Below are 16,242 nucleotides of genomic sequence, written 5' to 3'. Positions count from 1 at the left end.
CTTGCTTGTCAGAAGGTCACAAAAGATGATCACATGATTCCAGGACATCATAACTGTCATAACTATGAACCAGTTGTCAAGTGTCTGAATTTTGATCATGTGACCATGGGGATACTGGAATGGTCATAAGTGTGAAAATGGTGATAAGTCACTTTTGTCAGTGCCCTTGTAACTTTAAATGGTGACTAAATGAACTGTTGTAAGTCGAGAGCTACCTGTATGTGTATAAAATTATAACTTTAGAACTGGTTTTCAAACTACTGAAAAGCAATACTACAAAGATCAACAGAATTCATTTGGTTAGAAATTCCATCTCATTGCTTTAAGCTGTATGTGTATTTTTTTTGTTTATGCAGTTATTATACAAACCAAGTATATGTAATTGGCATTACACCCACTTTTATGAGCTAGTGAGTTTGTTTGTGTAGAGAAAGATGTCTTGATAGTTACAAAGGGGTAGAGGGTAGACATGCCTGTACATAACCATCAGGTGGTTGCCACTAGAATAGATGACAAGATACTGGAACATTTTTATTTGTCCAAGTGTTTCTGCACATGTTTTTCCCCCATATATAACCTTAAAAAGGTAAAGGTAAAGGTCCCCCCCGCACATGCGTGCTAGTCGTTTCCAACTCTAGGGGCCGGTGTTCATCTCCGTTTCAAAGCCAAAAAGCTAGCGCTTGTCCACGGACGTCCCCGTAGTCATGTGGCTGGCATGACTAGATGCCAAAGGCGCACGGAACGCTGTTACCTTCCCACTGTAGTGGTCCCTATTTTTCTACTTGCATTTTTACATGCTTTCGAACTGCTAGGTTGGCAGAAGCTGGGACGAATAACAGGTGCTCACTCTGTTACGCGGCACTCGGGATTCGACCCGCCAAACTGCCGACCATCTGATCGACAAGCTCAGCCTCCTAACCCACTGAGCCACCGCGTCCCTAATTATAACCTTGCAGTTATATAAAAAAAGGAAAAGGATACTGTTAGCTTGCTCAGAATTAAATCTTCTCTTTGCCCATGACTCCAGCAAGCATGTTTCTGTTTGAATATATCTCCATTCTGGATCCTTTGGAGAGCTTTGGAGACATGAGAACAGGCTCTTACAGGGAGATCAGTGACACCTGCAACAGTATGTAGTGTGGAGTTTTGTTGTTGTTTTTTTTTGCAGGATGCCAGGAGGATGCCTTGGTGGAGCAGTGGGCTAATGCCTCCTTAAGTAACACCAGCTGCCTGCAATTAGTGCAGGTTCGCATCCCACCAGGCTCAAGGTTGACTCAGCCTTCCATCCTTCCGAGGTAGGTAAAATGAGGACCCAGATTGTTGGGGGCAATAAGCTGACTTTGTAATAATGCCGCTTGGGGTGGAGGGAAAGCCCTAATAAGCAGGCATATACATAGAATGAAGGCTATTGCTAAGCACATTTAATTTGTGCTTAGATTGTAAGCCGCCCTGAGTCTTCGGAGAAGGGCGGGATATAAATGAGATTAAAATAAAAAATAAATAAATAAATAAGTTTGCTTCATCTTAGGATTCTGTGCCCCATATCCCATTTCTCCAGTTTCTATTTTATTACACAACCCATGAACCATTGGGTTATTCTTCTTTCCAGACATAATATAGGCTTGAGCTGTTTCCTCTCCCCTCTCAGCCTTCACAATCTTCAGGATACCCTGGGTAAAGTAACCTCCTCCTCTTCCTTCTCTGACCTGGAACCATCTGCCACTTAGTTGGAGATAGCGGAACAAAGAGAGCCACGTGTGGGGCTGTGAAGAAAAGTGCACACTGGTTTCTCCAGGGAGGAAGAGGGATTACCCATCAACTGTTGGACACGCCGGACCACCACCACCACCATCAGCCCTACCTTGCCGGCAAGCATCCAAGTCGTTTCCTTATCCTCCCCTCACCAGCCAGCATTTAAAAAATTCCAATCTTCACCTTGGTTCCAAAGTGGCTAATGGCCACTCACCTATGGGGCCTTGCTGACAGCCAACTGGGCACAGGGGCTAGAGGGAGGCGGGAAAGTGGGTGGAAGTATGCCCCTCCCATCTTCTCTTGCATCATGCAACCTACAGGTTTCTAGGAAGTATAATCGGAAAAGGGGTGGTGCTGAGGCCCCAACTTCCCCAAATTTCATTTCCATGGGAGTCGTGAGTCCCGGTGCTCCCTAATTTAGCCCATTTAAGTTACCTTGGCTCAGAAACTGTTGCTCTATACTTTTCATTTTTGACCAGTTGAAGGTTACAAACACAAGATTTTTTTTTAAAAAAAGGATTTTATTGAATTTTATAGGGTTAGGGATAAAATAGGATCGGGTTAGGGATTAAGGTTTAGGGTGGGGTTAGGATCAGGACTGGGATTGGGATTGGGACTGGGACAGGGTTGGGATCAACATTGGGGTTATCCCTCAATAACACTTTCATTCTTTAGCAAACAGGCTATTGTCCGGGTACATATGTTCAATTAACAATAGTTAATATAGTAATAGATAACTGTAGTAAATGTAATAAATGATAATCAAAACCAGTATCAGTTAGTCCAGGGGTGTCAAACTGCCGGCCCGTGAACCAGACGCATCATCTGGAAGCTGCGCCCACCCCATTGCTGGTAATGGCAAAACTGTTCCGATACGTTGCGTGATGTCACGTGATGTTGCGAGTTTGACATGTCTGAGTTAGTCAATACATATCATTCTTGGTATGATTTTTGATAGATACACCAAAAGATATATAGATACACCTTTGGTATATAGATTGATTTGCAATCTCTCTCCTTACAACAATACCAACTGTTAGTCAACACTTTATACACTTCTTAATTATTGTTTGGAAGCCCAACCATTTTTAACAAGGGGTTGTTGTTGTTGTTTGCATATATCTCTTTTTATATGATCCCAATTTCACTACATAGTAAACACTGATTCTATCTTAGGTACTATAAGTTGCATATTGTCCAAATAAATATTTATTTTTACTCTGCCTTGTTGGCTGCCCATCTCTGGCTTCATCTCTCTCTCCCGTTTATCCATGTCTCCTTGCTATGTATACAGTATAAATTACTCTCTGCAATTACTTAGCCACCATATAGTGAACACTCTGTAGTAACCACATTTAACTGTCTAATAAATAGTTCAATGGATCCAGTTCAGAGTTAAGCACTATTTATAAGTGGTGGGGGGGAACCCTTTTGTTTATTAGTGTCACTCAAAAGGGGGAAAATCATAAAAAGGGAACATCTTTCTTGGCTCCTAACTGTATCGATATTTCCAAAAAGTACATTTATTCCAGTTTATCATTATTATTTTTTAAAAACACTTGTTTTCTATTTATAGGTCATGCCTCTTTCTTTGTTATTTTGAATCAAAGAATTGTTTTATAATTTCTACACAGCTGGCATAGCCTTGTAAAGAGCTTGTCTCCAAAATAGCAGTTTGGCTAACTAGAAAGCTACTATTCAGATTACCTGAAATGGGATGAGATGGGAAATATACAATATTTCTGGATTACTGCTAAAGTTTTGGGAATAAACAGCATCTAGCAAAATTATGAACCTCTTAGATTTTTACTTGTCATGAAGATTCAGTTCATTGTGTCAGGAATTTTATTTTGCAGGTGGATATGTCCATGGAAAATATAGCCAACAGACAGATGCCATTAATTTACCAAATGTATGCAAAAGTTATTTTTAACTATGTGCATTGTTAGATTCAAATGTAACTCATAGATTCAAATGGGCTCATAGTTTTCTAATCCATTTCTTTGTGGCAAAACAGTGTCAATCATGCCTACTGTTTTGGTTTTGAATCTGTGGTTAGGCAGTGTCATTACTGAGACTAAACCAAGTGTGCCAAAAAAAAAAGTTTGTGAGCTTTTGATTTCATGCAGTATGAACAAAGCAGGGAACATCAGATTAATCCAGATGTTACAATTTTAAAGCCTGTATTTTAGAACTGTATCAGGGAGAAATAATGTCTTCTAACTGCAGAAGTGAGAAAAGCTGCAGACACCAAATTACCATTCAGAATTCTGGAGCACAGAAGGAATTATGGATCCCCATTTCTGAAGATATAGGAAAAACAGAGGTTACATGCTGTATGTAATCTGAACTTCATACATCTCTTCAACTTTAAGGATAAGAAACATATTTCTAGATAAGCTGAGAAGAGTAAAGAAAACCGTGACATCTTCATAGAGTATTAACACAGCTGGAGATTAACCCTGGGAGCTATTTACGGGAAGGGGGGGGAGGCAGTTAAAGCTAAATTGTTTAGAACTATTGAACAGTTTATAGACAGAACTCTCAAAGTACAAACTTCCCCTCAGTCTTGTGGTAACACTGTAGATTATTCCACTTGAAGAAAAAAAATAAAGTTCTTGAAAACACAACTCACACTGATCCATTAAAAAAAATCCTCTCAGATCTCTCCCTTCCCCCAATTATTATTTACAAATGAGGACATTAGATCTGCCATATTGATAGCGGTATTCCAGCTATGAGTAACCAGACGCCTCCAGATGTAGTGGTTATCACAAGCCTGGATCTGGAGACAACAGTTCCCTCACATTGATCCAAACATCAGATAGATTGAAGGTTCCATTTCAGCTGTTGTGACTTCAAATTATTGACAGGCTGAGTCTAATCCTTTCAAGTACTATGTTAACCGAAAGTTCTCAAGAGGAACTTATCCTGAGGTAGCAAACCTCAGATGTTAATGATAAAAGTTACTCTGAACAAATCTTTTTTGTGTGTGACAGCTTCTCTCCTCTCTTGCAAAAGAAAGAAAGAAAAAAAGGTCCAGATGAACCACCTTAGTAGCTCTTTTTTGTTCATTTGTTCACATTTATGAATGGTAACTGTCCACCTGCCCTTTTAAAGCAGCAATTTTTGTTCTATTTTGAGGAAAGTATGAATAGGAGGGTGTTTCCATCGACATGCCTGTGGTTGTGATCAGCCTTTGATCTTTTTACTTGATATGCTATTCCACACTTGTGGCAGAGGTAGAAAATGTGTTCATCTGTTTTACATAGCATCTAATTTTATCTCATCAGTGGTACAAACCATACTTCTCTGGAGATTATTAAGATTTTTTTTTTATGTAGGGGCACTACTTGCCTCTATATTGGGACAACCCAATATATGTATGTGGCTGGCCTCAACGGGGAGCAGATTGATTTAAAAACACTCCAGAGAAATATGGTTTGTACCACTGATGAGATAAAATTAGATGCTATGTAAAACAGATAAACACATTTTCTACCTCTTTTTTTTTAAAAAAAAAAAAAAGATTAATAGCTACATTTGAGCTACAAGGATTGGGAATTTAACACTTCAGTACTTCATGAAAATCTCCCCCCAGCTGCAAAACTGATTTGTGCAAGATGGGAGGAGAAATAAAGGTGACTTCCTATGTGGAGTCACTCTTTGGAAGAGGTGGATTTAATCAAAGGGGTAGCATTAGGGGAGATAGTTGCACAATCCATTTGTTCAGATTTCCTTTGTGATCTAATTGGGCTGAAGCAGTGGTTCTCAAATTTTTCACCCAATTATCCCCATTTCCTGATACAGAATACCGTCATTAGTCCCCCCCCCAAAAAAATAATCCTTTTTTATACACATCTCAATAGCAAAAGTCCCAAACTAGATCCTTCACTCACAAACAAGCAATTACAAATTCTCTGCTACCACCAGGATATGGCTAAATTATTCATTTGGGGACAATTATCCACAATTTAAGAACCTCTGGGTTTAGCAACCATTAAAAAATAAATAAAGCTCAGCCATGTGAAATATGCTCATACTATTCCGGATTTTTTCCTGTTCTGATCATTTCCTAAATATTCAGTAGAAGTACATTTTTGAAATAGGCATCTTCCTCTGGTGTTTTTTTTCTCCCATAAATGCCCTGGATGTGCAAACATGTTACCATTCTAACTGGCCTGGCCAGGAAAGTCTGAAGTTCCTATTTGACTTACAGCAATTGGCTGCACTCAAAAGACCAGTTCACCCTCCTGTGTGCATAAATCAGACATGTCAAACACAAGGCCCGGGGGCCAGATGTGGCCCGCAAAGTGGTTTCATGTGGCCCACGAAGCCATCCTGGAAACAGTGAGGGAACGGCCCCCACTGCCTTGGCCCTGGCCCAGAGACCCTCCTTCTGCCAGAGACCCTCAGATCTGTCCCACTCCTGCCCGGCCCCCCCTTGATGCAAACAATGTAGAGCTGGCCACACCCACCCAGTAGGCCATACGCACTCTAGCCACGCCCACCCAGTAGGCCATGCCCACTCTGGCCATACCCACCCGGCCCCCTGAGGGCAACCACAATGCTGATGCGGCCCTCAATGAAATTGAGTTTGACACCCCTGGCATAAATAGTATTAAATGTGGATGCAACCGAGAGCACCATCTCTTGCATGCGAGTGCATTTATGCTTACCTTTGCAGCATCTCTCAGGTGAATTTCCCTGCAGCTGAACTGCTATGTTGTAAGCAATAACTTGCTTAGTGCTGCCATCTAATGAGTTCCCCTTTGACTGATTTGAGACTCATATGTTCCAGCTGCTCAGAAATACTGTACAGAATAAATGTTGTTTTAATATTCTGAAATGCCATATAACAAACAATTTTATGGTTCTGGTTTGTGCTTGACATGGTGTGTTATATGTTTGGTCTGACTTTAAACTGCAATAAAATGTGGGAAGCTGGCCCTTCTTGGATTAATAGTTTGAAGAAATGCTTGCACCTTTATTTGTTTCTTCCCTCCAAAATGGAAACAATTATCTCAAGTGATTTAATATTTTATATAGAAAAAACAACTTGGAGAAAGAAGTTGAGAGATTCACAATTGCTAGCCCTGGGACCACACTTAGCCTCTTTGGACTAACCTATCCAAGAATGTAATATTTTTGTTGGCTGTCTCTAGATATGTTTCTTTATCATCCTGTCTGGTGTTCATGGGAGGAGAGCCAAATATCACTGCACCATCACTTCCTCAAGGGAAGTCTCCTAAAATGATTCTTGATGAGGAGGAAATGCCAACCATATAGATAGTAGTTATTCCTGCAAACCTAGCAGTTCGAAAACATGCAAGTGTGAGTAGATAAATAGGTACCACTTCAATGGGAAGATAGCAACTTTCCATGCAACCTCAACATATAGTTATGATGGCCACATGACCGCAAAGTGTTTTCGGGCAACGCTAAGATGAGCATAACCCCATAGAGTTGGACATGACTAGACAGGGGAAACCTTCACTTTTACAGATAGTAGTTAACTTCTGATAGTAGTTAACTTCTGAACACTGTCCAAGAATAAACAAGTGAGACTTCTAATTTTTCCCCTTTTCAATTATTTGTTGTCTGGTATCTTTTTTAAAAAGTGAATCAGTGTTTGTGTTTCACATAGAAGGATGTTGGAATTCTGACAGCTCTTTATGGTGTTCTTTGATTTTTTTTTATCAAAAGCTGTATTTTATTGGAAAAACCTCTTTCCCCTTCAAAACCTTCACTTCACCCACACCAATTTAATGTTTTCCTGGAACCAAATTAGCAAGTAAAGAATGTCCCAGGCTCAGAGAACAATTGGCTCCATAATATAGTTCCATCTCTGAAAGTATACAGGTCTGGACTTGTTTAGTACCTGGGTGGAATCATGTCTTGTGGAAGAGTGGGTGATATGAGGAATAATTTAAAATCCCAAAAATGCATATACACATCCTTCAAATATTCAAATATTTCCTGTTTGATAAGGCTAGTATTTTTGCTGGAAGTTTAAGTAGGGTTTTGAGAAGGTGGCTTCTCCAAAGTGACCTTCATGAAAGATGCTATCTTACTGCCAAGTTGGAATTAAGCGGAGAGGAGAAATAAATCTACACTCTTCCTATAACTTACCTATGGTCTAGCAGCTTGATGTTGACCTTCAGCTACAGTTCTTTTGGCTAATACCGTAACCTAAATGATGGAATTGGCTACTGTATTTTAGATGACTCTTTTTTTTTAAAAAAAAAAGAAGATTGTAAAGAAGAAGATTGTCAGTGGCTGCTAGTTATAAAAGCTGTAGAGTATTGCTGTTATCTGAAGCACTATGCCACTGAACATCAGCTGTCTGAGAAGTAAAAGTATTTGGAAAACCACTTTTCAGCAAAATGATGTTGTTGCTGTGGGGAAAAGTATGAGGACTAAGTGCAGTTTGTGCACCGTCTTGAGCACCTGCATGAAAAGCAAGACATAAATTAATCAATGACTAGTGACATTAAGTCTGCCTCATTAAGGTATTTTAATAAATTAATCCCAGGATCTTGAGATGTTTATGTTCACTCCCATGTTCCTAGATCCTGATGAATAACTCTGTAAACACTTGACTATTTTCATGTTGCAATTAATTTATTAAATTGTATTTCATATTAGTGACACACAAACACATATGTTTTTATACCTCCATCTCCTACTTTTTTTTTTAAATGATGCTGATTGATAGGAGCTTCAACGAATTTCAAGTTTAGATCCATCATTTTTAGGACACTAGGTTTTTGAAAACTCAGATAGAAGCTCTTGATTCTGTTCTGGGGATATAGCATTGAAGGAACAGTACAGGAGTTAGAAACAACTTCCTACCAGGATGAATTTAGACCGGGAGGGCACTTAAACTTTGTTTTGGAGTAGTGTTTCTCAAATTTTGCAATTTCATGTGTGGACATGCTGCTAAGGAATTCTGGGAATTGAAATCCACACATCTTCAGGTTGCTGAGGTTTAGAGAGAACAGAACTAAAATGAATTTCTCCATCTCATAGAACTACAGTAGTTCAGGAATTACAGGCAAAATGGCCAGTGATTCTGTAGGTTGAAGATATGGGGAGTTCTGGAAGGCATCCTGTTAGGAAAATCTTCCATCGAGGGAAGGTCGAGATTGAGAAGGTGCTACATTACAAAAAAAATGTTGTTTTTGAACTTGAGAGTAAAGTGACAGAAAAAGAGAACAAAATACCAAAACATGGGAAATTTAAAATTAATAAACAGCCATCTTATGGAATAAGCATGCTGTTCTTTATATCTTCATTTCTAGTCCAAAGTCTTCAAGAGTTGGAAACAATTTGCATTAATTCTTTACATGTCTGCTTTTTCTGCTCAGCAAGCTTGACAGAAGCATTTTGACTTGGCAGTTCTTCATTTTCTTTTCTTTTTTCTTGTTGGAACTTGCTACAGCTTATTTTCTGATACCTTCCAAGAACTGACTGACATATTGTTCAGCTGCCTTGGAGCATGTATTCATATTGTTGAGATGTCAGATTCATTTTTGTGCCCACCTGGAATAAAACACACTAATCTTACAGCAGTCTTAGAAACGGTTTGCCTGTGGTTAGTGAAAATTGCTATCAGACCCAGAAGAGTTTTCAAATATCTTGTTTATATTTTGTCATATTACTGACATAGCAATCTGTAGGCGGTAGATTTCGATGTGAAATAAATCTGACTTGTTTGGAAGGCTTCGGTTGGGAACCTTTTGAATTTTCGGGCTGTTTGCTGTTGCTTCCAGAATATGTTCATGTCAAAGAATGCTTTAAAAAAATAATAGCTTCATACCCAGTGGTGGGATTCAAATATGTGAACAACCAGTTCTCTGTGTGGACACTGCTTCCAAAAGTCCATTCTGGGCCTCGGCAGCAAAAAATTAGCTACCAGTTCTGCCAAACTCGTGCGAACTGGCTGAATCCCACCACTGTTCATATCTAAGTACGCTGTCCAATCATCACAACTAAATAGCATTTGTCTCTGGGTTTATGGCAGGTGGTTGTAGTAACAGACATGCTTTATATTAGGCACATCAGACTCTCTATCCTTAAATAAGAACTAGATAAGAGGATGGGATAAACCACCTTTCTGACCTGTGTTCATTCTGTTGGCAGAGGAGATTTCGCTCTTCAGTGCTGCTCAGTTTGAACTGCCAAAATCCCTCATCATTGATCATGCAAACTGGAGTTATAACAATGATAGTTAAGCAACATCTGGAGGATTACAGTTGACTCACTTCTTATGATATTATGTCGTGGGCTCTGATGAGCAGGAACGAGAACACGCAGATGAGTATAGACTCATACTTTAAGCAGAAACTATACTGAGAGATTGGAGTCACCCTGCTTCAATATATAGCCAGGCCCTATGGTATTAACCAATCGGATTGAAGCTATACTTGCCGCCCAAAGTTAACCAATGGCAGGACCGGAGACGTTAGTTCTCCAGCAATGCACGTGATGATATTCCAAAAGCCCAGTACATAACAATATACATAGAACTTTTTGTTGTTATTGTTAGCTGCGAAGTCGTGTCTGACCCATCGCGACCCCATGGACAACATTCCTCCAGGCCTTCCTGTCCTCTACCATCTTCTGAAGTCCGTTTAAGCTCACGCCTACTGCTTCAGTGACTCCATCCAGCCACCTCATTCTCTGTCATCCCCTTCTTCTATTGCCCGCAATCTTTCCCAGCATTAGGCTCTTTTCCAGTGAGTCCTTCCTTCTCATAAGGTGGCCAAAGTATTTGAGTTTCAACTTCAGGATCTGGCCTTCTAAAAAGCAGTCAGGGTTGATCTCCTCTAGGACTGACTGGTTTGATCACCTTGCAGTCCAAGGGACTCGCAGGAGTCTTCTCCAGCACCATAGTTCAAAGGCCTCAATTCTTTGGCACTCAGCCTTTCTTATGGTCCAACTTTCACAGCCATATATTGCAACTGGGAAGACCATAGCCTTGACTATACGCACTTTTGTTGGCAGGGTGATGTCTAGATTTGCCATGGCTTTCCTCCCCAGGAGCAAAGCGTCTTTTAATTTCTTGGCTGCAGTCCCCATCTGCGGTGATCTTGGAGCCCAGGAAAATAAAATCTGTAAAATAGAACTTTTACAGATGCCTAATTTTGAGTGAAACAGGCTTAGAAGCCCAATCTCTTTCAAACATAAGGTCCCTTTTGGCCTTGAGAAGCATGGAGTAAGGGAGCACATTGTAAACTGTGATCTGATCAGGACAAGGGGAAAGAAGCTTTTAATTGAATCGAATACAGTTAATGGGATTATTCATCATATTTTAAATAATTTCCCCTTTCAATCATATTAACAATCACAATTGGTGTAGAGATCTTACCCAAGTCTAGGGGACAATTTTGATAAAGGGTCTCCAACCCCCAGTCCAATGGACTGACACCAGTCTGCAGGATACCAGAAGCCAGTCCACGCAAACAAACGAAGCCCCATCCACGGTATACAGGCAGCACACAAATAACATTATAGGGAAGGTTGGGAATGAAAGATTGAATAGAAAAGGTGATTGATAAGACATTGCTAAGCAGATTGATTTGTGCTTTAGATTGTAAGCCACCCTGAGTCTTCAGAGAAGGGCGGGATATAAATGGGATTAATAATGATAATAATAATTGAAGGATATTATTGTAACTGAAGATGGTGGTTAAGGAAGTAAGTCAAAGATTTTATGAAAGCAGTGAATATTGAACGGGTGGTATGTGTCATGGAAATGAATTTTAAACATAAGAAGCACCAAGGAAAAGTTGATAGAATTGTTTGAGAGTAGACAACCAGGAACCTGAGGCTACAGGCTAGAGATGACATCGATGATTGTAATGAGAAATAAACCAAAAGTGAACCCAGATCTGGAATTTGGGGTGGGTGGAGTACAAAGGAATGGCTTATTCAGAGTCGCCTTGTACCATGAGATGGGGAGCAAATAAATTTGATAATAATTTGATAATAATGTTGTTGACTCATTCTGCTACCTGATCCTTCTCTGGCAATAAGTTACCTCGGTGTCATCCATTCTATCCAGCATGCCATCTCTGCAATTGGGTTGGAACAATGGAAGTTGAGCTGGAAAGTGGCATTTATAAAATGTTTTTTTTTCCAAATTGTAGAAGGGTTTGTGGGACATGCCGTGGACATATACTGACCTCTTAGTCATGAGATAAGATATTAAAATATAGTCATAGGTTTCGTAAACATCTGGCAGTCAACTTCAATTGATGCATTACCACCTGGAAATCTTAATATTAAAGATGACACAAATAAAGTTATGCTAAAAACTGCATCTGTTACTTTCTTTTACAGGAAAAGAAAATCAGAGTGTCTCTGCCTTTAACAAGAGGACCAAGTGCCTTTGTACCAGAGAAGGAAGTAAGTTTTTTTCTTTCTTTTAAGAAATAAACGTTAAGCAGCAAAGCAATACAAAGACATTATGGACCCATTGAACAATTTCCACCATGGCCATTTCAATTTCTGGAATGTTCCAACAGTTTAAAATCCCAAGTTTTGAATCAAGCTATTGAGGCAGTGGCTTAGTCTGATGTGCAGGAAATTCAAAAGTTTAATCTCTGATAACAAAACTTACTAAAAAAATCTATTTTTCCCCTCTTGTGAATTAAAATAATTATTTTGAACCTGGATATTTATGTATTTGACTTTAAATGAGTTGAATGCTCTTGGTTGTTAAGAATGTATCAGCTAGAGTGCATTGCATATTATGAATATTTATGCCATATTAAATTTTGTATTTTAATAATGGTCTAAGCTTCTTTAGCTTTTGAAAAAAACTGTCAAAGAGGAAGAATATCAGGATAGATTTGAAAATAATATGAATCTGGTGCTGAGTAGTAATAGATCTTTATTTGTGCCTGTTGTACCGGAATGTCCCCATATTGTGTCCCCATATGGCACTGTTAAAATTAAAGGTTTTAGGGATGGGGGGCTGTTAAGGAAGAATTATGATAACCCTGTAGCTAAATAGTCAGGATATGGGGAGATAATACACAGAGCAGTACTTTCTTAGCAATGACAGAATGGTTGGGGAAAACTTGTCTGACCATTTCACTAATGGATTTGAACAATTCTAACCACCTATATAAGCCATAATATAATTGTTTACCTAGACCAGTGATGGCAAACCTTTTAGAGACTGAGTGCCCAAACTGCAACTGAAAACCCACTTGTGTATCGTCGGGTACCGGGTAGGTGTGGCCCATTGGGTAGGCGTGGCTGCAGTGATAACAGAAGACTGGGTGGGACTAAAAAGTTCCATCAGTCAATTCCAACTTTGCGAGATCTTTTTTTTCCCCGCAAGAAGTTGAAATTGATTGATTGATTGAACCTTTTTTTTTTGCACATGGTGGTGGAGGCCTAAAGTGAAAAGGTTTTATAAAACCTAGCTGAAGGCCTAGGACTGGGGCAACAGTGTGCGTGCCTGTCAAAACTCGTCCTGCAACGAACAGGGTAGATATCGAAAACAGGAACGAGAGACTCCTGCTGCAGTCTAGAAGCACTTTATTCCACAGAGCTTTAGCCGCAACGAGAAACAAAGCCAGCGTTGGCTGCTATCTGCATCCAACGCTGCTATATACACATCCAAAAACCCCACCCAAACTCCACCCAAACAAGCCTCCGCCCTCCCAGTCCCTATAACTTCCCCACCCCTCCCTTACAAAGCCTTTCGCCCGACGCTCAGGCAGGTAAGGCTCCCCCAACGTGTCACCACCAACGCGCCCTTTCCCTTCACCCTCACCCACTCCCTGCTGCACCCACCCCCGAAGCCCCCTGTCACCCAGCCACCCGGACACCGCAGGGGGGAAGGACCCGTCCCCTGACAGCGTCGCCACACTGCGCCGCGCAGCCAGGAAGTCCCCCCAGGCCGCACAGTTAGGAAGTCGGCTCAGGCCTCCGCCAGGCTGGCTGCAGTCCGGGGCCCGTTGCTCCCGAGCCGGGGAACCGCGCGTCGTCGCGTCGGCGGGCGAGGCCTGCAGCTGCGGCGCGTCCAGAAGCGCCAGAAGAGACGGCCCGGGATTCGGAGCCTCCCACGCCGGGGAGCCCCTGGATGACGCGCCGCCGGGCGCAGGAAGCAGCCGCGGCGCGTCCGGAAGCGCCGAGACGAACGCCGCGGGCCGTTGGACTCCCCGGGCCGTGCTGCAGTTTGGCGGGGCCGGGAGGAGCCGCGGCGCGTCCGGGAGCGGCGAGGGGAGCGTCGCGGGCCTCCGAGCTCTCCGGGCCATGCCGTCTCCAGGTGGGTTCGGAGGGAGGGTAGCCGGGTGTGCCGGGGGGGTGGAGGGGCCCCCCCTCGTGTGTCGGGCTGCCGAGGCCCGACAGTGCCCACAGAGAGGGCTCTGCGTGCCACCTGTGGCACGCGTGCCATAGGTTTGCTACCACGGACCTAGACCGATCCTAAAAAAGAACCATAAGGACTTGGTCTTCTGTTTTTCAAATCCTGTCTTATTTTATTTTGCTGTATCTGGACTTAGAATATTGCATCTCCCTCCGGCTAGACTTTCCAAAATGTTCCCCGGATTGTCGGCTGATTGTTGGAAGTGTGGTAAAGGGATTGGCACATACTATCACTTATGGTGGACATGTCCGGAAGTGGTTAGATATTGGATGAGGATCCAAAAATGGATAGAGGAAATCACAGGGTGTTTAGTTGATCTTAAACCAGAGACGTATCTGCTTGGCTCCAGGCCTGGAAATATTAAGAAGGAAATATGGTATTTGGTTTTACATATCTTAATGGCGGCAAGGATGGGGTATGCTCAATTTTGGAAGGCAAATCATACCCCGCCGGATGAAGTTATAATTAGGAGAATACTTGATTGTGCAGAAGCAGACACATTGACCAAGAAGTTGAAGGGTAAAGAAGAGACACCAGCATTTCTATCATGGAATAAATGGTATATTTGGATGGATAAAAGATTAAAGAAATGAGGGTGGCTTGGAGGTTGGTCAAAAATGAAGTGATATAGTTTTTGTTAATGAATAAGCTTTGGAGTTGGATGGCTATAAGAGACTTAATGAGTGGAATATAATTGTTAGTTTAGAAGTAGATATAACGTGAAATTTTTGAAATGGTTTTCAATTTTTTGATTTCATTTTTTGTATATATTGTAAATGTTTTTTTTTGTCTTTGTTGGTTTATGGTGTGTTTTTAACACGAAATGTAAATAAAGATTCATTTTAAAAAAAGCTTAGTTTTTGTTCTTTGCTCTACCTACTTTTTCTGGTATCGGGCAAAAAACAAAAAGAACAGACTACTTACATTAGAACTACTACCTCACACCTGCGCTCTGCAATCATTTTGGTTCCAGTCTGCCATGAAACCAGGGAGGGGAAAGGAGGGGGAGCACTTAAGGGTAACGTGAAAGTGAAGAAAGAAAGTGAAGGTCTCTGCCTGAGACAGTGTTTCAAGGTCGCTCCATGATGAGAAGAACATAGCTGCAAGCCAGCCTACAATCAGAGGGGTGGTTTCTAAAAGATCTTCTTTGAAATTGATTAGACGGTGGGGGGACCGGCGGTGGGAAGTATCTAAGCAGGAAAAAGTTTTCACTTGGAGTTTTGGCACACAAATTTCAATTCTGGCTTTGCGCTACTGTAATTCACTTGACTTCTAGTAAACTATACCTTTCTCACCAAGAGGAGTTAAGGATCGTTTTTACTTAGAAAATCAAGCTGAGACAGGTCTGACATGAAGCCAGAATTGCATTACCAACCCACCCAGAGAAATACTCTACCGTGGGGTTTTTGCAAACCATACCTTTCTCAACCCGATGGTGTTAAGGATCATTTTTACTTAGAAGCAAGCCTAAGTTGAGGCAGGTCTGACAACTTATCTTCAAGACTGACACTAGCTTTGTTCAACAAATTTTACCTCAGCATTATGCTAAACCTCTTAGGATAAACTACTAGGTTTCTTCAGATGGCCTTCAGTTCACCTGAAATTCTGTCATACTATGGCTGATATTCTATGTATGTTTTATTATTATTATTTTATCATTGTTATGGTGTAATCGTTTTTTGTTTTTTTTAAAGTTCTCTCACTTAATCTTCTTTAAACTTCCAGACATGCTTCTTCTTAAAGCATGTCTTGGAATAATTATTTATGCCATATAAAACTGAATCAGATCAATGATGTCTTCCTTGCTTTTGAACCTTCTCTAAAGGTTATGCAAGCCAATAGTTTGAATGAACGTATGCATCTGCTTGTGGAAGAATATTCTACATCTGGTCGCCTAGACAACATCACTCAGGTCATGAGTTTACACATTCAGTACCTGGAGTCTTTTCTCCGCAGTCAATTTTATATGTTGCGTGTGGATGGTCCTCTTCCTTTGCCCTACCGGCACTACATAGCAATCATGGTAAGCCCTGAAAAAGTCTGATATCTCTTCTTGATTCGTCTCCCATCATAATTACATTAGTATATTTTCCACTAGTGTT

At 41.0% G+C, this 16,242-nt stretch overlaps 1 protein-coding gene across 2 annotated transcripts in view; it reads left to right on the top strand.

Annotated features, from left to right (window-relative positions):
* The window catches only part of SESN3 (sestrin 3), a 72,876-nt gene that overhangs the window by 37,401 nt on the left and 19,233 nt on the right, over positions 1–16,242 (top strand). For both annotated transcript variants that reach the window (XM_083361951.1, XM_083361952.1), the window contains exons 2-3: positions 12,100–12,165; positions 15,966–16,163. In XM_083361951.1, the coding sequence (XP_083218077.1) occupies positions 12,100–12,165; positions 15,966–16,163 (264 nt within the window). The remainder of the gene's footprint in view (positions 1–12,099; positions 12,166–15,965; positions 16,164–16,242) is intronic.

This window comes from Vipera ursinii (genome assembly GCF_947247035.1).
Source record: "Vipera ursinii genome assembly, chromosome: 4".
Taxonomy (NCBI): domain Eukaryota; kingdom Metazoa; phylum Chordata; class Lepidosauria; order Squamata; family Viperidae; genus Vipera; species Vipera ursinii.
This window is presented reverse-complemented; position numbering and strand designations above follow the sequence as displayed.